The 20,150-nt window shown below is 45.3% G+C and overlaps 1 protein-coding gene across 5 annotated transcripts; it reads left to right on the top strand.

Annotated features, from left to right (window-relative positions):
• Positions 1-114: 114 nt before the first annotated feature.
• On the top strand, positions 115-19,504 carry PPCDC (phosphopantothenoylcysteine decarboxylase). Of its 5 annotated transcripts, none has more exons than XM_068958051.1 (7): positions 115-224; positions 1,060-1,228; positions 2,654-2,820; positions 8,751-8,846; positions 12,194-12,322; positions 14,407-14,575; positions 18,853-19,504. In XM_068958051.1, the coding sequence occupies exons 3-7, from the start codon at positions 2,668-2,670 to the stop codon at positions 18,936-18,938; spliced, it is 633 nt and encodes a 210-aa protein (XP_068814152.1). In that variant the 5' UTR covers positions 115-224; positions 1,060-1,228; positions 2,654-2,667; the 3' UTR covers positions 18,939-19,504. The 5 variants fall into 5 exon arrangements, with proteins under 5 accessions (XP_068814152.1, XP_068814153.1, XP_009672136.1 ...); XM_009673841.2 differs by having other exon boundaries at positions 216-553; XM_068958052.1 differs by lacking the exon at positions 8,751-8,846 and having other exon boundaries at positions 134-224.
• Positions 19,505-20,150: the final 646 nt, after the last annotated feature.

Genomic DNA, 20,150 nt, shown 5'->3' with positions numbered 1-20,150 from the left:
CGGCGGCTTGGCCGACCGCAGCCGCGAACCCGCCACCTCGGGACCGCCGCGCCCTCCCGGCGGCAGCGCGCATGCGCGGGCGCCGCGGAGGACTACATTTCCCATCGGGCCCTTGCCCTTCCGGCGCGGGTCGCGCGCTTGTTGCTGGGTGACGGGGGCGGCGGAGGAAGAGGAGGAGGAGGAGGCCCGAGTCGGCCCCGTCGCGGCGGCGGGGGGGGGCGGGGGTGAGTAGGGCCGAGCTCTCCGGCAGCCCCGCGCGGCTCGGGCCGCGGACACCGCCGCGGGACGCCCCGGGGCCCGCGCGGGAGCCGCCCGGCCTCGCCCCTCGCGCCGGGGCCGTTCGTGGAGGCGCCCCGTCCCCGCGAGGCGCTGGCCCGGGCCCTCGGTGCGCCTCTGGTGGCGTCATGACGCGCTCCCGGCCTCCCGCCCGAGCTTAGCGCTCTGGACGTTGCTTATTGCGGAAGTCCCCTGGATTCCTTCCTCCCGTTTTCTGCCTTCACCGCCTTCTCAAAGTGTTTTCAGGGCTGTAGTTGAAAACCAATGAAATAATCGAGTAGGCTTATAAATTGCTTGCTTTCTCCTTATTTTATCTTTTCAGTTAATTTTCCGGACCTGTGTTTCAATAAGAGCAAAGAGCTCCCCGGAATATCACGTTTTACCATTATCATTGAAATTAATAGTTCTTTTAAAAAGATACCTGTTATGTCTTATTCCTGAAATTTCAAACGTAGATGCTTTGGTGAATTCAGTGTCACGTGATAATCAAATGAGAAATATATCCGGTGAATAATTTGTGATGACTTTTGTTTAACTTTAATGAGGTACGGATAGCCGTGTGAAGTGTCGCAGTAGTCCTGAGATACCCTAGCCAATATATGTGTTGAATTTCTTTTTCTCTGGTTGCTCTTGGTAGTAAGTGCTTAGAAGCTCAGTCTGAAATCATGCTCCTCTCATAGTAAGTTGTTTTTACAAATACAGCGAGAAACCTCAGGGGCCCAGACTTAGATGAATGCTAAGCAGAGCGTGGAAGAAGGAGGTATTGTTCTCTTTATGTTCCAGGTGACCAGTCCGAGGAGATTAGGAAGGATGTTTGCGCTCCTGCATCGCAGGGACTGAGCGAGGAGGTCAGGCCTGCATGTAGCTGCTGCGCAGGTGCGATCTGAATCACCCTGTGAAGGATCCTGAATTAAACTCCTGGTCTGAATCATCCCAGGGAATGAGCAAAGCGGTAAATTCCTCTTTCTTGGGAATCTGGCCTCCTCACACTGATGTTCAACTCGGTATCTAGAATACAGGCAGCGTAAATGTTTCTTTCTTCCTCTTTCTTTTCTATCCAAAACACTCCCAGGTAATTTCCTCCAAATAACAAAGGTGTATACGAAATAGAACAAAATTTACTGAATCCTAGTGTAATGTTTTCACCAGAAATACATTTTTGACTTTCTTCAAAAAGTGAATTTGCTCCTCGTTAATTATGAGAGTTTGTTGAAGAGAGATATTCCTGTCTAGTCTGTAGATGAATGCTCTTTTTAATAGGAATTTGTGCTTTATCAGTATGACAGTGGCTCAGAAAAGCTCAGAGGAGGCAGAAGAGCATCCTTGCGAGTCAAAAGTACTCGCTTTGTATGCCTTTGTGAACAGCCACTTCTAGCGTAAGCCTGTAGGCTGCCTTGGTTGGCACTGGTTGGATGAGTGAATAGTTCTGACTTTCACATTCCTGAGAAGCTATTTTCACATTGTGGTTGTTTTGTTCTACATTTTATTGGCTGACTGTTTTGGTTTTTTGTTTTTTTTTTTCCCTTCCATCTGCTATATCATGGAGAAACAATCCTTGAGAGTAATTTCTGGTGCCGCTATAAATATAAAGTAGTGATACAATAAGCAGTAAGATGATAATGCTTGCCTGGGGGCCCCGAAAAAAGTTACTTACTGAAATGTCTCCCTGTACTTATTACTTATCAGAGAGGGTGGAGGGAGACCAACTCAGTTAACTGAGTTGTCCGTCTTCCCTGCAGGCAGTGTGAAAGGTGTATTGTAAATTCTGTACCATGTTCAACATGTGAGACTGTATCTTTGTTTTTAGGGCTCTTGGCTTGGCCTGCTTTTGTAGTTTTAGCACTTTGTGTACTAACATCCTCAAAAAAGAGTATAATTAAAGAAAATTGGAGGAGGGGACTGCTCCCATGCTTAAAGGTCAGCTGATGCTTAAAAGCTTTGCAAATTGGGGCCTAAATGTTTGGCACCCAACTGAATTACTCTGGGTCCTGCATAGGTCAGGCTGAAGTCCGTGCCCTTGGGAATATGTTGTTGCTGGAACCCTGCTGTACTAGTCTACTAGCTTAAAGCTAGGAAGCATAGATGTCGGTATGGCAAGTGCTTGCTTAATTTCAGTACAACTTCTGCTAATTTGATTATCACAGAGACAGAGCACTGTGCCCGCTCAATGAGAAGATCTTGACATTTCCGTGATTTAGATAGAGCATTCCAGATTGAAGAGGGATTTCAGGCTGTGCTTTGGAGTTGTCAGAAAAGAAGTAAATAAGTAATTGAGTAATAAATACGTAAATAAGTTTCTCAGTGCCATTGTCACTAGCTAAATCAACCCTGGAGGTAGGAGGATGGTTAGTAAAACTTTGTTTCTCCATGCTTGTAGACTTTGATTGGCCCATGGAGCCCATATCACTTCCAGACCCACAGTTTCCTTCAGAAAATAGCTCATCTGTGCCACAGAAAAAATACCATATCCTGGTGGGTGTGACTGGAAGCGTGGCTGCCCTGAAACTGCCTCTCCTCATCTCTCAATTGCTGGAAATCCCTGGGGTGAGTAAATCTTATGTTGGTAGAAACATTGTGAAGTTGGTGTTACCCTGTTTCTCGTTTCTAGTAGAGTTTGGATAGCCTCTGTTGAAATGCAAAGTTGTCCCTGGCTTTGAGTCCTGAAGTGTGAAGATTTGTTGTGAGGTTTTTCCTCCTGTTTTTAAATATCAATTAAATTTTTTTCCTATCATTTTAAACTTGTCTACGTTTAAATGTTACTTTGGAGTCAGGTAAGGTGTCAGTTTAAAGGGCAATAGCTATTCTCGAATAATTCTATGGGCAGACATTTAAATTCTGGAATATGGCAGTAGCTTGTTCTAGTTCAGCTTACTTAATTTGCTCAGAAATGACAGACTAGTTTCTTGGTGTGTTTGTGTAGGGGGTGTGTGTGTGTCGTCGTCGTCGTCCCCCGCCCCGGGCCGCCCCAGAATAGGTCCTTCTCAGGCAAATTAGCAGATCTGGCTACAGACAGTGGATGCTTTCTGGAATCACAATCTTGCAATTCTGAGACGGTGAACTGTAGAATTTACAAAGATGGACATTGCTATCTAACCGGCAAAGGGAAACCACATCTTGTAAAAACAGAAATAGAAAATACAATAGCTGTATACTTTTTTTACAGGAGTTCATTGTCTGAAGTAACAGCAGCGTCCAGCAGAGGCCACTACTGACTAGAGTCAGGGAGGAAAACGTGGTTAACTTTTGCTTTAGAATAAAGTTAGAGGAAAATGTAGAAACCTTTAACTTTTAAGAAACAAATTGTCTGTTTTGAAGCAGTGAAATGAAAGTGTGTGTGGAGGGAAGACTGTGCACTTAAATATCCAGATATATTGGTTAGAATGCTTAATGAATATCCTTTTGGATGATTTGGGAGGCTTAGCCTCAGAGCTCCAGATATGTTAAGAAGGGAGTCAGAAGAGATATGGTATTCCCTGAGTAATTCTGAAGTATCTGGTTGATGCAGATATCCAAGCCAGAAAGGACACTGAAGATGCAGAGAGCTGCCAGCACACCTGTGCTGTCTGTCTCTGCCATCTGTTGGAAGGACAGTTCAGCTGGCATTCTGGGTTGCAAAGAGGGGACTCAGTTATTTATTACTTGACCTGAAAAGATTAGTAAGGCTAATGGTCCTAGCCTGGCCTGAGAGGGTCCAGGAATGATTAAGAGGAAGTAGGTGGCTAGACCCGGAACCAGCTCCAGCAGTTAATGAGGGATGCAGGATATGTGGGAACTGCATCTTCCTCTAATCCTGTCCCCGTCTCCTGGATCTTCATGTGTGGCTTATCCTCAAAACATACCATGTTCCTCACACACACTCTTGGATTTATTTTGTTGTTGCCTTTTTTGGTTTTTTTGGGGTTTTTTTGTTTTTTTTTTTTTCTTTTTGCCCTTGATGCTTGGATCACCCTTTTTTGCAGTTGACAGGCAGAACGTAAATGATCCACTCTAGGAATCCAGATCAAACACATTCCTTCCCTGTGAGTATTCGATTCATAATTAAAGGCTGCAGAAAGCTGGCCCTAAATTCTGTGTGAAGGCCCGGGGTTCCGGGACATCAGTTGTAGGCTTTGTGGCCACTGGTTTTAGGCTTTCGTTGCATAAAAAGTGAAAGTCAAGTCTAGTCAGTTCAGGGGCTTCTGGTATTTACTTTGTAATAAATTATACGTACTTATTTACTGCCTTCTGATGTGATTTCAAAGCCTGATCTGAAGCCTACTGAAGTCAATGTAACTTTTCCATTGAGTTTGGCAAATCCTGCACAAGTCCATTGCATTAATTTCTTTATGGACACAACAGAACTTCCTGAAAAAACTGTCAGTGGAAGCAAGGCAGAAGCAGAGTAAGTTTTTTGATACCCAGGGAGATGTGATCAGAGGTTTGAATTTGGAGTTGTTAATTTAATTTGATATTTCTGCTTAAAGTGGTTCTCAGCAAGCAACTTGGTGGTGTGAATTTTGCACTCATTTAACTCTAACATCTCCTTGAAGTTGATAGTGGAAGTGACTGCATCTTACTGCCTTTCGTTTAAGCTCTCCGAAGATCTAGAAAGTTAATACTGCATCACCTTACATTTTCCAGTTTGTTACCGTGGCATTCTGTTGTGGGGAGACAAAACATAATGTATTATCAGGACTACTGGGTAATTGTCATGAATTTTCACACATATTGTATCAGTCGGATGCCTAATATTTTTGAATGGCCCGGCAGGAAAATAATAACAAAAAATGTGTTGGTTATCATTTAGCCATAAAGAAAGGAAACAGCAAACCTTTCTCTGGGTGAAACCCGTTGGTCTTGAAGCTTCAAGATGTCGCCTGGACTTCTAGGTTTAAATCATGTATCATGTGATTCTGCTGCACTCCTGCCAGATAGCATCTACCTCTGCTTGTAGGTGCAGTTTAACAGAGGAGCTAGTCATCCTCTTCTGTAGCAGTTCTTACTGAAGTTGGGTCTGTCTTTAAAAGATTTTGCCGTCAAAACTGGGAAAGATATGAAAAAATCGTATGTGCGTCCTTTGCCCAAGCAACGTAACTGTGACAGCAGAGACTGGCAATAATGCATGAAGACAAGAAAACAGTTTTGCAAGTAAAGTTTATTCTGGAGAACTGGCTTAAGCCATACAAGTAAGAGAGCTCTTAACTAAGTCTGAACTGTCTCCAATAAAGGAGTTTGAGTGTGGCTAGACTGACTGTTCTGTATAAGCAGAGATATATCCACAGACAAATAGAGGGCGTGCCAGATAAACAGAAGGAAAAACTATGTAGGCTAAAGTGATCTTGAGAACGCTGATCTCTTTCCAACATAGCTGGAAGGACTTGAAGGACTTGCTCAGAACAAAGGACCCCGGAGCCCACCCCACCACAAAAACTTTAGTCGACGAGAATATTTAACCACTGGAGCAGCTTACACGGGGAGCAGCGGAATCGCCACTGCTACTCGAAAGCGTTGAACATCCCTCTGATGCGCTCTACCTCGTAATGGCTTGGATGCAGTACTCGGTACCCACCTAGTCCCTGTCCTGGGCTTATGCCCCATAAGAAATGTGTATTTTTAAGACTAGAGCTGATTGGGAAACTATCTAAAAAAGGAAGAGTATTTTGTGGGGATTTTTGTGTCTCCTTTAGCCATAGATAGGTATTTCTGGTCTAGCTTTGAACATTTTCAGCGCTGAGGGGGTTAAAGGAGCAAGCAACAAAATATCTCCAGAGGTAGATACAGTTGTGTTATCTAAAAATCTTTACATTGTTATGGCTAACTAAAATAAGAACAGCGCTAACAAACCTTACCGTTCAAAACTTTTAGTGTGGACCTGGCTTCAATTATAGTGGTAGCATTTCAGAGAGCAGACAAGCCCCTTTAAACGACAAGCCTTATGTTGCTTTTTAAAGTCACCATATAAATAGCACCTTGCAGACTGCAAGGTTAACACCTCATTGAAGCCACTGGGATAGCAGAGAGCAGTGTTAGCGCCTTTACTGGTGTTGCTGTTTGGCTCCAACAGCTTTCTGCAAGGTGAAGTTAATATGGAAATAATGCTCATTGTTACGAATATGAACTGCATGCTGGAAGGAGCTAGAAATATGACTCTGACATCCAACCAGGGGCCCTGGAAAAAGAGCAGACCTTTCAGGAGGGCCAAAGAACCAAGCATATAGTACCAAATATTGATATTATGTGCAGCTAAAGTTTTCAGTATTTTTTTTCTGCAGGAAATGGGGAAAAAATACCAAAGGCAATGACATTTTATGGCTGGAGTTTCTGCTGCTCCAAGCTCTCCAAGCTTTTATTCTAGTTATGTAGGGTGCATATAATCAACACTGCTCCCTTCTTAGGAGTAACCTGACAGTAGAATAGATAGCGTTGGGGAGATAGGTTAACATATTTTGTCACTTCAACCACTGCTGTTGAAGATAGTTTCTCAGAGTTGGAGGTTTTGAGCAGTCTGTTTTAGCAAGAATGCGCACACTGACAACTTCATCACATGTGTACCTCAGGCCCTCAGTGGGAGGGATTTGTTGGTGAGGCCTGCTTCTCCCTGGCCCCTCTGTTGGGCAAGTAGAGCCATGTAGTGGGTTGCACTGTGAACTGGATCAGGGAGCAGACTGTAGTCAAAAGTAGATAATAACAAGGAAAAGGACTGTTTTTCACTGTGATCGGTTCACTGATCTGCTTCACAGTATTGCCCTACAGATGCCAGTGTGAGCACGACTAAGTGGATGGCATATACTGGGTACAGGGTGAAATCTTTTTCAGCTGGTGTTGGTCCTCTTGTTCCTTGGGTTGTATAACTATGGCCTGAGGTGTGTCTTCCACATGAACAGTCTTTTTGGAGCTTTCCTGGCGTGTGTTGGCCAGTATATTGACTGATATTAAGGCACATCCTTTGGAGGAGTTGCAGGCGCAAAAGAAGTTGCCTGCATTGTACAGGTGATCAACACATGTACAGCCAGTCTGACGCTGGCTCTGCTTTATGATTGATCCTGGCATGTGCAGAACGCCTCCGGTTCACTAGGTGTGGTAAGTGGCTCTTTGTGATGTTTGTCAGAGCTACAGCTTTGAGCAGGTCATGGGACATGTGGCAGCTAGAACAAATGGACAAATTCCACTTGGTAAGATTTCTACAGGAGGAAATAAAAGGACCGCATGTCACAGGGCATCTTACCACCTCATAAGTATTCATGTCAAATAAATGTCCAGGGAACCTGAAAGAACTTCCCCAGTGTATACCATGTCACTGAAACTTCAGCCGCCTTTCAACAAGGCGGACAGATTTATCTAAGATAACAGAGAGAACACTTGCATACTTTTACCCTCTCTCCCTTTTCTGTGTGGAAGCCATTGTTTTAGCTGCACAGATGCCTTTTGCTGTGAACATTTTCCTCTTTCCTACATCTTGCCTTGGTAGGAACAACAGCTATAAGATGCTGCCCCAGACTTCCTTCTGTTATTTTTACCCCAGGTTGGAACAGATTTGATTAACATGGTTGTAAAAACATAACCAGTAGTCTGTAGTTACCTCTCCAGCGTTGGCACTAGAAGGTAGCGCTCTTATCCAGAGAGACAGAGGCACGAGAGACAGAGAGAGACGAACTGAAGCCAGAAGCCAGCATGATCTGTTGGACCAAGGTATCGTATTCAGTCTCTCAAAGCAGAAGCACTGGTATTTGGGTTTTATCACTTTCATAGCATCTACAGGTAGGCGTTAGTAAACTAAAATCCTGCTATTCCAAAATAGCCCCAGGAAATTTGCCCCAGGAGCTTTGAGGCATCGTTTCTCGTGAAGCCTTGTGCAGCACAGGTGGGCTTATTTGTGCTCGTGGTGCTAAGCCCCAGCTAGCCAACCTCTCTCTCAGTAGGACTTATGATCACTCAGCACTGTGTGTTCACAGAGCTTTCCTTTGGCTCCGAGTGTGGGAAGAGTGATCCTGCAAACACCATGTAGGCATGCCACCCTGCAGCACCCCTTTGTGCTGTGGTTAAGAGAATCCACGAAGGCAAGATGCTCTCCTACTTCCTTTTGCAGGTGTATTTAGTGATTAAAGGATATCTTTCACAGACCTTTGGTTTGCTGCTTCTTACTGTCTCTTTGAAGTTCTGTGCTGAACTGCATCTCAGTTCTGACCTGTTCTGTCCTCTTTGCTGTCCCTGCTGTGAACCGGCTGTGGAACTGTTTGGCAGACAGTGACTAATCACCTACCTGTTTCAGGGTGGGAATGAAATGAATGTTCATCTCCCATGAACACCTGCAGTGGCCTGACCTTTCAGCTAAAAACAGGTGCAGTTATGCATTGTGTGCAGTAGGGGAAAGTCCTCTGAGAATCCACACAATTCTCAAAGTCTTTGCCATTCAAGCCCTCCTCCTCTACCCAGTTTTAGAGGATCATCCTCAAGTTGTAACTGTTGGTCTGTCTTTCCCTTTCTTTTCTGAATAGCTTGAAGTGAAGGTGGTCACTACTGAGAGAGCAAAGCATTTCTACAATGCCCAGGAGATTCCTGTCGCCCTCTACAGTGATGCAGATGAGTGGCAGGTGAGTTAATCTTCCTTTGGAGATTGCAAGGGCTTCTCTTCTGCCCTCACGAGCCACATGTTTTGTGGTTCAAGTAGTTCTGTCATGCGCTCATGCTTTCTGCTTCCAGCAATGGCCAGTGGGTCATGCTTCACAAAAAGGCAGGCTCCCTGGGGGATTCACTTAGAAACTTGTTCAGGTGCTGAACAGAAAATAGAAATGTCCCTTCAAGTTCCTCTGCAAGAGGCTTTTTTTTTTTTTTTAAATCCAGGGCCAGAGTTCACATCTTTATTGTGGTAACGTATGCTTTGGAATACGGCTTTTAAAGAACATGGTACCAAGCGTGTTGTAAAGCAGGGTGAAGAGGACTGCCCTGACTGTACCAGAGAGCTTTGCACCACCATAGCAGACCTGCAGCAGGCAATGTGGGGAGAAGCAGTCTTTTGCCACATTGGGCTCATCAGCTATCCACAGCTGTCAGAGAAGTGTTAGGAAATGTTGAAAAAGCCATTGCAGAGCCATAGTGAGGGTGTTAAGCACTTGTCATGAATGGCACTTGTCATGAGTCATACTTGTCGTAGAGGCAGCAGCTTAATTCTCCTTATTACTACCTGTTCTAAATCTATGGGCGCCTCACAAAACGATTCGGACTGCTTTAAAACCTAGCTTAGTGTCTGACTGCGGGTAACCTTGGGTGCCGCTGAGTATGTATTACAACTTCTTGCTCTGCATTTTCAGAATCTGCCTGTGACTCAAGAGGGGGAAAAAAAAAGTTGGTGTGACATGTCTGATTTGGTTGTAGAATCGGGTATCTTTGGAGAGCTTTGTGCTAGTAGGGTCAGCCTGGTTTAGCAGTGTAGATGAAGACCACTTCCTGGAGATGGTTTGCACCAGTGTAAAAGGTGGCTGGAACCAAGAGAAGTTCTCCTGGTGAAAGTGGCATTTGTCTCAGAGTTGTCTGCATCTGCTGGGGCACATACATGGAAGAGATCAGGTCATTGTCCTTTGACATTTACAAAGGAATCTGAGATCAGCTTGACCTTCTTCACAAGTTTTCCCCTCATACGAGTCATGGATGAAAGCACCCTACAGGATCCAGCAGTAACAGTGGCCTCTGGCATCTTTCTGAGCCCTTTCTACAGATTCTCCAGCATGAGCTGAAGCGCTCACACATTTTTCCATTCCAGTAAGAGGTAAGGCAGTTGTCAGGATTGCAAACATCTCCAAGCTCTGTAAAATGTCGTCTTCTCCTAACTACAGTTTGAGTGACGTGCTTTGAGGCTCCCTGAAGAGAGAGAAAATCACTGTATAAACATCCACATTTATTTTTCTGTGTTGTTTTCTCTCAGCTGCACGGTATTGGGTTGTGGAAATAGTTAGACCCTAGGTTTCCAAGGAGCAGTGTCTCATGCACATATAGCAGCAAAATTGATTATTTATTTCATTGGCAATACAGCAAAGTAACAGCTCGAGCTGGGTGCTTCCAGGGAGGGATCCCAAACAAAGAAATTCTGGGGTAATTATACCCTTTACAGTCTTATTTCCCCGCCTGCCAGTGAAGGTCTCCTCCAATCTTCTTTACTGAGTCGGTGGTCTCTCTCCTTCTGATTGGTCTTGGCCTACATCCCAGGCTGGTTGCCATGTCTTCGTCTTCCATAGTCCCTTACCTTACTCGAAGGTCAACCACAACCCAGGTGCATCCCATCTTGTCTCCTGCATCCTGTTTTATCCTCGTTAGCTGATTTTTTTTGTATCCTCATTAGCTGGTTTTGCGGTTGCATCGTCAGCAGTGCTTCTCGAGTTCATTGATGGTTTGGCCTTGAGGCCTGCAGGCTTCATCTACTTTAGTCACTTATGTTAAGCAAGAGTCAGACTTATGCTAAGCTGAAGCTAAATCAGCTACAATGTCCTTCTCTAACAGTGCTGAAGCTAAATCGGTTATGATTTCCTTCTATAAGAACTGGTCTGAGAGAGTGCAAGGTGATCTGTTCGTTACCAGTACTCTTGCCAATGCGCTCATAAGCAAGCATCACTTTTATGTGCAGAGAGGCATGTTAACGGCAAAGGCCAGGAAGCTTTCCAGTTGGTATAGGAAAGTGGTGGAGATCTGTTGGGTCCCAGATTGCTATGGTTCAGGCAAAGTTATGTGTGGGGAACCCTAACTGGGTTGATAGAAGAGGTGCAGGCCAGGCTTTGAGGTCTGCTGGCAGAGCTGGAAAGGGGACATGGAGCCATTATAACAGGCCATTCTGACAGAATGGCAGGCAAGAAGTCCTGTCAGCATCTGTTTGCGAGATACTTTATTTTGAAAATAAAACTACAACCTTTAGTGTTTCTAGAAAAAATAAAAGTAAGTGGAGGGGCTGGGAAAGGTTTCAGGGAGCGCCAGCTTTCCGGATGCTGCCTTTTTGTTGTGGTTTCCAGTGACTCAAAGAAGGAACAGTCTGTGGCCCTGACACACCTCTTGCTGGCCTGTGGTTGTGTGTGGCCTCTGGGGATTAAACACCTAACGCTGTTTGCCGCTTCTCTTGACGCTTTACCAGCTAACTGCGCTCTTAAGAAAGTACAAGAACTCCCTTAAGCAAAGCAGAGCTTTGGTGACAATAGAAGTGTTTGCTTAGAGCCAGAAGAGCAAAGAATAGGCCAGTTAGTGAAGTCTAGTGCATCCTAGATAAAGCTAATGGGATTTTTCCCTGCTGTAGTCATGAGGGTTTACTTTGCTATTGTGTGTAAATGGCTTAGGAGCATGCATCCTGATTGAAAAATAGCTTGTACAGTTAGAGATCTAAACCTTGTTTAAAGCCAGCGGAAGGCATCAAAGTGCTTAGAGCACCTGAAGAAACCTCGCTCTTCTAAATCACACGGATTGCTCAGGAAATGCTACCCCTGGTTTAGCCCCGTCTGGCTTCATTTGGCTGATACTGTGGAGCTCTTTTCCCACTCATATGCTATGCGTTGAGGAAGCTTTTGTGAACGCTTCTAAAGTTGGAGGATGATATGAATGGGAGGTGGATGGAGAGATCTCTTTCCTGTAAGCTGGAGTCCATGGTTGCTGGATGTGTAAGTTGCTGCCCTTGTGGGGAAAGGATACCTGTTTGTAGAGCAGCTGACACGTTGGCACTGCTTGTTAACTGTGCTTCCTGGACACTGCTGTGACATAATCTTTACTGGAGGAAGAGGGAAGTCAGAAAAGCGAGCACTGTGGCTGCAGTCCCCGATTCCCCCCTTGCTGTCAGATCTGCCTGATGTGTGTGTGATTCTTTCTCCTTAAGTCTACATGGTAGTTACATATGTGGGATGGGTAAGGTGCAAATTGTTCATAGCATGCATCAGAGGGTTCAGTAGTCGGCATCTTGTCTCATCCGCAGCTGTGGAAAGGCCGTTCGGACCCGGTCCTGCACATCGACCTCAGGCGGTGGGCTGACCTCATGTTGGTGGCCCCTCTTGATGCAAACACGCTGGCAAAGATAGCGAATGGCATCTGTGACAACCTGCTGGTGAGTATCTGGAGCTCTGACTGAGAACAGACTCTTAAGTTCTCTCCCCTCCTGGTGTTAGTCTGTCTGGCCTTTCTTTCACTGGAAACTCTTAGACTCTACAGCATCAAGACTGCTTGCATGTTCTGCTGCCACTTTGTATACATATCTCTCTTCCTCCAGTGTGCTTGCCCTATTCCTTCTCAAACATGCTGTCTTTCTTTATTTCCCTGACCTACGTCCCTTTCCACTCCTGGGCTCTCTCTGGTTCTCCCATTATTCCCCACGCCCTGTTTTGCCTTTCCTGCTTTTTCTGATGGCTGATATTTCTCCCTTTTTACCTCCACCCTGTCTCTGTCATGTGCGCGCGCACACACACACACACGAGTTCCTCTCTGCGTTTTTTAGATGCAATCTAGAAAGACACCTGTGAGATCAGATAAAATTGTTTACTTCCTGCTACCTTACCTCCTCTCTCACCTAACTGCATAGCATAGAAATTCAAATATGTGCACATTTATTTACCTTCCATTTTCAGCTATAGGGATTTTTGCTTGTTCAGGCATGTTTTCTGGTATTGAAGGTGGCTCTGGCAAAAAGACTGATTGGAAAATGTATTAAAAGAGTATGCTTCTCTGCTTGGTGATGGGGAAGTTAAGTGGGGCTGAATCTTTTGCGTGCAGGCATTAGGGGTTCATTAGGAAGAGGAGTAGGCTTTTAACCACCCAGAAGATCTGCTGGAAAGCTGCAGGTCTGCAAATGCTGCTGTTGTGCATCACCTTTCAGTAATGCAAGGAGGCAAGAACTAGGAATGGCGCACAGGGTATCAGACCTGAAAGTATGAGCTTGGCCGGAGAGCCCTACACAACCGACTTAGCTGTCCAGGAAAGAGAGAGTGCATATAAGTGAACAAAATACACCCAAACCAACTGCCCTCAGTTGTATGAGCAGGTCAGTGGAGATGTGGGAAAGCTGGAAAGAGCTGTGAGAGGGACAGGCAAGGTCTTGTCTTTCTACATCCGCCTACTACTATATGTGTGATAGTGGTAACAGCAGAAGAGCTCAGGAAGGATGTTAGTGACACATGGCTTCAAAAACCCCTGCTAGTCCTTTTGGAGAGCCTTATGGAGGCATGAGATAACCTCAGGAAAGGAAAGCAAGTGTTGGAGGTGCTGGTTGGCAAGCCACAACAGATTCTAACAGACTTTCCCTGTGCTGGGAAGGGTTCACATCACAGGGCATAAAAAAGGAGGGGCAGGGTACTGTAAGTACCCTGTAAGTACTGTATTAACTGAGCAGAGATCCTGTACCAGGGACTGCTGTGAACTATTGCTGCTTGGGAATCTCCCTTTGCATGATTTAGACCCTGTTAGACCTAGGCAAACGGCTGAATATTGCACTGTTCAGGTAAAACTGTCTTTTATCTTGTTTAAGAGATGAAGTGATGCTAGGTTTTTTGGAAGCTCTGTATCACTGAAGAGTCAGGTATGACCCACTGTAGCATGCAGGAGCTGCTAGATGGTTTGCAATCTGCCAGCATCTTCTATAGCAGGCCAAATGTGTTCCTGTTATCCTCATTTTGTATCCTGGAAGCAGCAGTGCTTCATCTGAGAAGAGTTCTGGATCCATTTGGCATCTTGCTTAAAAAGACTCACTTGCCAACTTCTTGTGTTCAGCTCTACAGCTGGCTTATCTGAAGTGCTGCCTGGGGATTTCGCTTTAGCTGATATGATCTGTGGCCACCTTTCAGCTTCTCTTGGTCTCCCACATGGGCTGTCAGTCTGCACGCATTGTGTTCCAGCTTGGTTTGCTCCAGTGATTGGACTGTTTGCTTGGCCCCAAGCTGGTGTAGGATGGGATCTATCCTTTCTGTAGCTTCCCTCACCGCTCTTCCCTGTCAGAGATGAGCTTTGCTGGAATGTATTACAAATTAGTAGCAGCCCTGTGGATCTGCTCATGGGTTAGCCCAGCTGCACTGACAGATGGAGGATTTTGGCCCTCTAGTGATAGTGAGGCTGGGAAAGGGCTTCTGTGCAGCCAAGTGATGAGGAGGAATGAGGAAAGTCGTCACATCTCAGAGCTGAAACTCTTGGCTTCTTTTGCAGACCTGTGTAATCCGCGCTTGGGATCTGAGCAAACCTCTGCTTTTCTGCCCAGCTATGAACACAGCCATGTGGGAACATCCCATCACAGCTCAGCAGGTGGAGCAGCTGAAGGGCTTTGGCTACACCGAGATCCCCTGTGTGGTGAAGAAGCTGGTGTGTGGAGATGAAGGTCAGTCCTTTTGCATGTCTTCTGACTGCTTTCCTGCACAAGTGCCCCCACTAGGCTGAAGGGATATGCCTTCTCTTGCCCTGTGCCCTTCAAAACGTTGGACTGTGGTGAGCAGGTGCTGTAACTCCATTGCCAAGGTTTATACAAACAAACTGAAGCTTTGCCCTTGTGTCAGCTGGTATCTATTGTTCCTGTTTGTTAATTCTTAGGTAGTTGTATGAGACTTTCCGAGCCAGGCTTTCAAATTTAGGTTTGCCTGATATTTAAAAGAAATACCCCTTCAAGAAGAGAGTAGATTGAAAAGAAGGAAGGCTTTGTGGTGAGTGTATCAGCCTGGCGTTTGGGTGTCCCTACCCTGCCCTCTACTTGCGCTGTGACCTGTGGACCGTTTTCATCGTGCTTCAGTTTCTCGTCTCTAATATAGGGGTAATATCTTATCCCTCAGAGCAGGCAGCGAGGATAAATAGTTTGCAGATGTGGCTGAGGGTGTAGCTGGATGTGCATTTAGTATTTGTTGTTTGTTACCCGGGTTACTTTTCAGCTAAATCAGCTTCCCGATCTAGTTTTGATTTGGGGTTTTGACATCAGACTTGTCAATGAAGTGCAAAAGGAGGGTGTAGGGAAAGTTGTCAGATTCAGTTTCAAATGACTTGACTTGTAATGTTATGCTCTGCTATTAAAATGGTCTCGTTTTTATTTTGGGAGCTGCCTTAAGTAAAGGTATTTTGACTTTGGGGAGACTTTTGGAAGGGTTTCCGTACAAGCAATTTGGAATTTCTTTTTTTTTCTATTCAGGCAAATTTTTTTGGACAAGGTCTGTAAAATGTCACCCAATTCTAGCCATAATAGCAAACATGTTATTATCTGCACAGTAATATATTTATACTTTCACTTAACCCCAACTATAGCAGTAATTTAACCCCTCTGTTGGTTAGTTCAGTGAACAATCTATAGTGAAGACAGGGTGTGTGTTCTTCATGGTTAAATTCTAGGGCTGGCTTTCATAGCTTCTGAATTCTTAGGTAGATGCAGTGCATCTAGAGAATATTTTTTGAAGCTGAAGACTAAGAAATATTTATGGTTAGGTAAGTGTAGTCAAGTAATCAGGCATTAGTTAAAATGCCCTGGACAATTACGCTTTCGCTGGAGTTTTAGATCTCATTACATCAAATTTCTTGCATGCTTGTAATAAAGTTAAGGGAAAACGCCCAAAAGAGGTCATTCCACGCAGACGTTTTGGCAGATATGGAAAGGCCATCTGGCATATCTTTGTCCTTTATAGCTTTTTCTTCATCTATTTTAGTACATATATAGGATCTCTGTTGCGGTAGTAAGCATCCGAGCACCTCATAATTGGTAATGCGCTTATTCTTGCAGGCTTATGCATCTGAGGCAAGGCTGTGTTGTTGTCCCCTTTTCACAGATGGGGATCCGAGATGCAGAAGGGCCATGTGTGTTGACTCACGAGCACAAACAGATCAGAGTTGGATGATGAACGTGGTTTTTGCCTTTTGCTGTTCTGCCCTGCCACTTTCTTGGGGGTTGCCGCCCTTGCGGCAGGGATGTGTGAGCCACATGAGAAGGAGCCTGTGAATCACTGCGGTTTGCAGCTCAGAATGGCAAAGTAAACCAGTGTTGATCAGGAGTTATCTCATTACACTGGCAGTCATTTGGGAGCTGCTTCATATTTGGTGCTGTGGGGACAGGCTCCTGAAGTAGTGGAGTGGACAGCTGGGGCAGTAGTAGCCCCATTTGACTGGACTCTGCTTGTGTTTGTGAGTCAGTTTCCAACAGGATTTTCCGACAGTATGTAGGAAAATTGTGGCAAAGCAGGAACAGACTCTAGGTCTCTGAAGACCTAAGGCAGCTTCAACCACTGACTTCTTCCTCACCTTCCTCTCTTTTTCAGGCCTTTCACCCCAAGGCCTTTTCTTCCAGACTAATTTCTGTTTCATGGGTTTCATCCACAAAGGGGTTTGCCTGGATTTCACCTAAGCAGTAGGTAGCAAAGCTCAAACATCTGGTGCAGAAGCAAAAAGATTCAGTTTGCACCAGTTTTGACTGTTGACGTTGTGGTTTATGTTGCTGTAAAAGAGATTCATCTTCCACTTGTGTCACCGGTCCCACCTGAAGTGGGCCGGATCCTGACTGTCACCAAGTTTCTGTGTGACAAGCTTTTCCTGATAAATTTTTCTCTCTAAGTGGGTGTTTCTAGGCGTACAGATGTCCAACTAAAAAGGAGTTAAAACAACTAACTGAGTTGAAAATTAAAATAGGTTTTCTTGATTGGATAGTTAAATGTAACTTACCAACTGTTGGCCTTGATGATATCCATGTGCCACCATATAAAGAGAGCTTTGAGAGGTGCTGTACCACACCTGGGCCTGCCGCAATTTGCCCTTGCAAAACACTTTCAGACTGTTAGTGTCTTCGTCATCCTTGGCTGGATTTCTAGAGCCTTGCAGACAGGAGGATTTTTACCTGTAGGCATGATCTGTGCTGCAAGACAGGCTGCTTAGCAAGCTTTTGCTCAGCAAAACCTAAAAATCCAGCTGTGAATTGCCAAAGATGTTGAGGATGTGGGTCATGGAGGACAAAAGCAGGCCTTGGAAATGCTCTCAAAGGATATGGTTTTGCCCAGCTGTGAAGAGTCAGGGGATTTCTGTTGTTTAGAAGGACCTGTCAAGTGCAGTTCCACTTGAGATTAGGAGGTAAAGCTGCCCAAACCTGCCTGCCTTTTGTCTAGATGATGCTTCGAACCTCCTGGGATTTACAGGTCTGAAAGACTCATAGTGGAGAATGACAGTCTTGCTCTGCAGAGACACTCTTGTCCTTCCAGAATCATCATTCTTCATCCCAGATACTCACAGGTTATATCCAGCTATGTCTTTTATCCCAGGCAAAGCTCAGGTAACTCTGGAAAACAGCGAGCCCAGTGAGATTCAGTGCTCTCATCTGCCTGTGAAGAGCACCTCTCCCTACTGTTTAGAACTGCCTTTCCCCTTCCTCTGTCTCTTCCCTGCCCTCAAGTTGTTGCTGTCTTTTCAAGACTGCTAGTTTAACTGCTCATCTGCACGCTCACTAACCCGATTGTGTAAGCGGTCCTGGGAAAAAAAAGGGAAAACAAAACCTCCTAGAAGTAATTTCTGATGACAAATAAAGCCTATAGGTTTGAAATAATTAGAGCAATTAACCTCCAGAACAAAAGATCAATAGACTTCATCTTTTGTATCTTCTAATGGAGACAGAGGCTGGTGGAGGAAATATCTTTCTTCAGCCCCAAGCGTATTAGAGGAGTGAATGGACAGAGTCCTGTTGACATAGTGCAGTGGGTTGGATGAGCTGACTTAATGATCTCTGCTGGCCTTAGAATTCTGAATCTAAGTTAAAAAAAATTACTTCAGAGGGAAGCAACAGTTTCAGTGTAGATTAGATGTTCATCTGGCAACTAACCAGTCCAAAAGGAACAGTTTTTGTATTTTGTTCTGTCCAGCACTTAATCTTCTCCAAGAATTACTCCCAAGATTCAAGCCAGTGCAAAGTCAGGATAACTTTCTCTCTGATGTGGGTCTAATTGCAGAGTCACTGGAATGGTATGAAATCAGCAAGTATTTTTTTTTAATAGGCAAAAGCCATTTTGAAAAGATACTAGACACACACAATGTGAATATGTTCACACTGGAGAAAGAGGAGGAAATGAAGTATCTTGTTACTTCTACATACTAAGATGCTAGCTCCCTGTGCGGTCAGGGATTAGATACAGACACCTCTGGAGATGATTCAGAGCAAGAGGTACTTATTCAGGTCATATGAGTTGCCTTTTGAGGTTTCCAGCCTCTCTCCATTGACTGTCTGAGGAACCTGTACTCCTGCTTAGACATCTGAGTTAGGAGTCAGACTAAGCGTAAATATTCTTCTCGCTCTCCTCCTCACCGGCATTCAAGCATGCCACAAAATCCGTGCAGATTCAGCTGGACTGCGCAGATCCTGTGGCCTCCTCTCAGGATCTGCGGTTGCTTTCTGTCAGGCAAGATAGGAGGAAATGCATGAGGGATTACTTAGAGGCCTATGGTTAATGGCAGAGTCCAGCCTAGTAGGTGTTGTCAGTGAGAGCGAGCTTTTCCCCGGCCTTGCTGTGATGTCCCACTGTTGTGTGCGCAACTCACTGCAACACTGCTGAGCGTGTAGAGGAAAGGAGGTGGGATAGGGGAAGCATGTGCCTCGTGCTGTCTCTGGGGACCTGGATGTTACAGTGTATGTTTGGTCTTGCCCTCCAGGTCGAGGTGCCATGGCAGAAGTGTGGACCATTGTGGAGAAGGTGAAAAGGATCCTTGCAGAACGGGTCTTGCCAATGCAGAGCTGATTGCTAGGCATATGAATTGCATTTGTTTCCCTCCCCGACGGTTTGAAGATGAAACCAACAGGAAGCTGAGTTGAGATGGCATGCGTCCCTGTAGCAAGCTCTTCAACCGGAGGAGCGAGACGGTTGTGTTCCAGCTGGGGCAGAACTGAAATGTGGTACATCGCGGCAGCCTTTCAGAAACTGAAGCCAAGAGCATGTATCTTTACTGTGGGAAAACTTTGTGGTATCTTACAGAGAGGGAGTAACGTTCCACTAGGCTAGTCAACCCCAAGTATTTCACGTGCGATCCCTTCTTTGGAGGTTGCAGGAGGACTTGCCAGTGTGTTCCAGATCGAGCAGTTCTCCCAAGGGGAGCTAGAGAGGAGATGGTGTGAAAGTGCTGGTGATGGGAATAGTACCAGCCCCTTCCAGCCCATCATTATGGGGATGGTGAAAGATCACTGGTCTTCAAAGCGTGATCTGTAGCTGTGCTGGCTTTACCTTTCCAGCAGGAGCCACTATCCAAAAAAAGCATTTTCTCTCTGGGTACTTAATAAAAGAGAGCTTTTAATTCTGCTACTGAAGAATTGCCTCTTGTAGCTGTTTTGGGGGTGTTTGTGCTTAACATCGTAGCTAACATCTGTGTGCTGTTTTTATCAGATGTGAAAAAAAAATTGACTGAAAGAAGCTGTCTCGTCCCTGAATTAGCCTTTACCCTTTTGTATCTGTTGACTGGATAGGGATGCAGACATCAAAATGACACCTGTCCATCTGGGTACTTGAGTCAGGAAGCGAACAGGCTGGGCCCTTGTGGAAAGCCAGGTTGGGTGTTCCCAAGGCAGTGAAGTCAAACTGCCTACGGCAGTCCTTTTCAGCTTGAAAATTAACTGGTGTGAAAAAATTGGGAAATCCTGAGCCCATAGGCCAGACCAGCCAGAGCTCCCCCAGTCCAGCCTTTCCTTTGAAACGTGATGCTGCCCCAGAGGAGAATGGGGGCGAGCTTTGTATACATCGCCACAGCAGAGCGCTGCTGACCAGAGAGTTTAACTATACCTAGTCAAATGTAAGGTTTTCAGTACAGAATGTGCATCCTGCTTATGGGGGGCAACCTTCAAGCTGCTGAGCACAAGGAAAGAGGTTATCGGGGTATGTTTGCTTTCCTTATCTAGTCCACATAAATAAAACACTTTGAACTTTCCCATTTTTGGCTCCTCCACAGAAAGAGAGCTGAGG

The sequence above is a fragment of the Struthio camelus genome, chromosome 12 (assembly GCF_040807025.1).
Source record: "Struthio camelus isolate bStrCam1 chromosome 12, bStrCam1.hap1, whole genome shotgun sequence".
Classification (NCBI taxonomy): Eukaryota; Metazoa; Chordata; class Aves; order Struthioniformes; family Struthionidae; genus Struthio; species Struthio camelus.
Note: the sequence above shows the minus strand (reverse complement) of the source record. Positions and strands in the feature narration are given on the sequence as shown.

Coding starts and splice junctions, on each gene's coding strand:
- PPCDC (XM_068958051.1), top strand. CDS start 2,668: ATGGAGCCCATATCACTTCCAGACCCACAGTTTCCTTCAGAAAATAGC. Junction 2,821..8,750: donor AATTGCTGGAAATCCCTGGG/GTGAGTAAATCT, acceptor TTTTCTGAATAG/CTTGAAGTGAAGGTGGTCAC. Junction 14,576..18,852: donor GCTGGTGTGTGGAGATGAAG/GTCAGTCCTTTT, acceptor CTTGCCCTCCAG/GTCGAGGTGCCATGGCAGAA.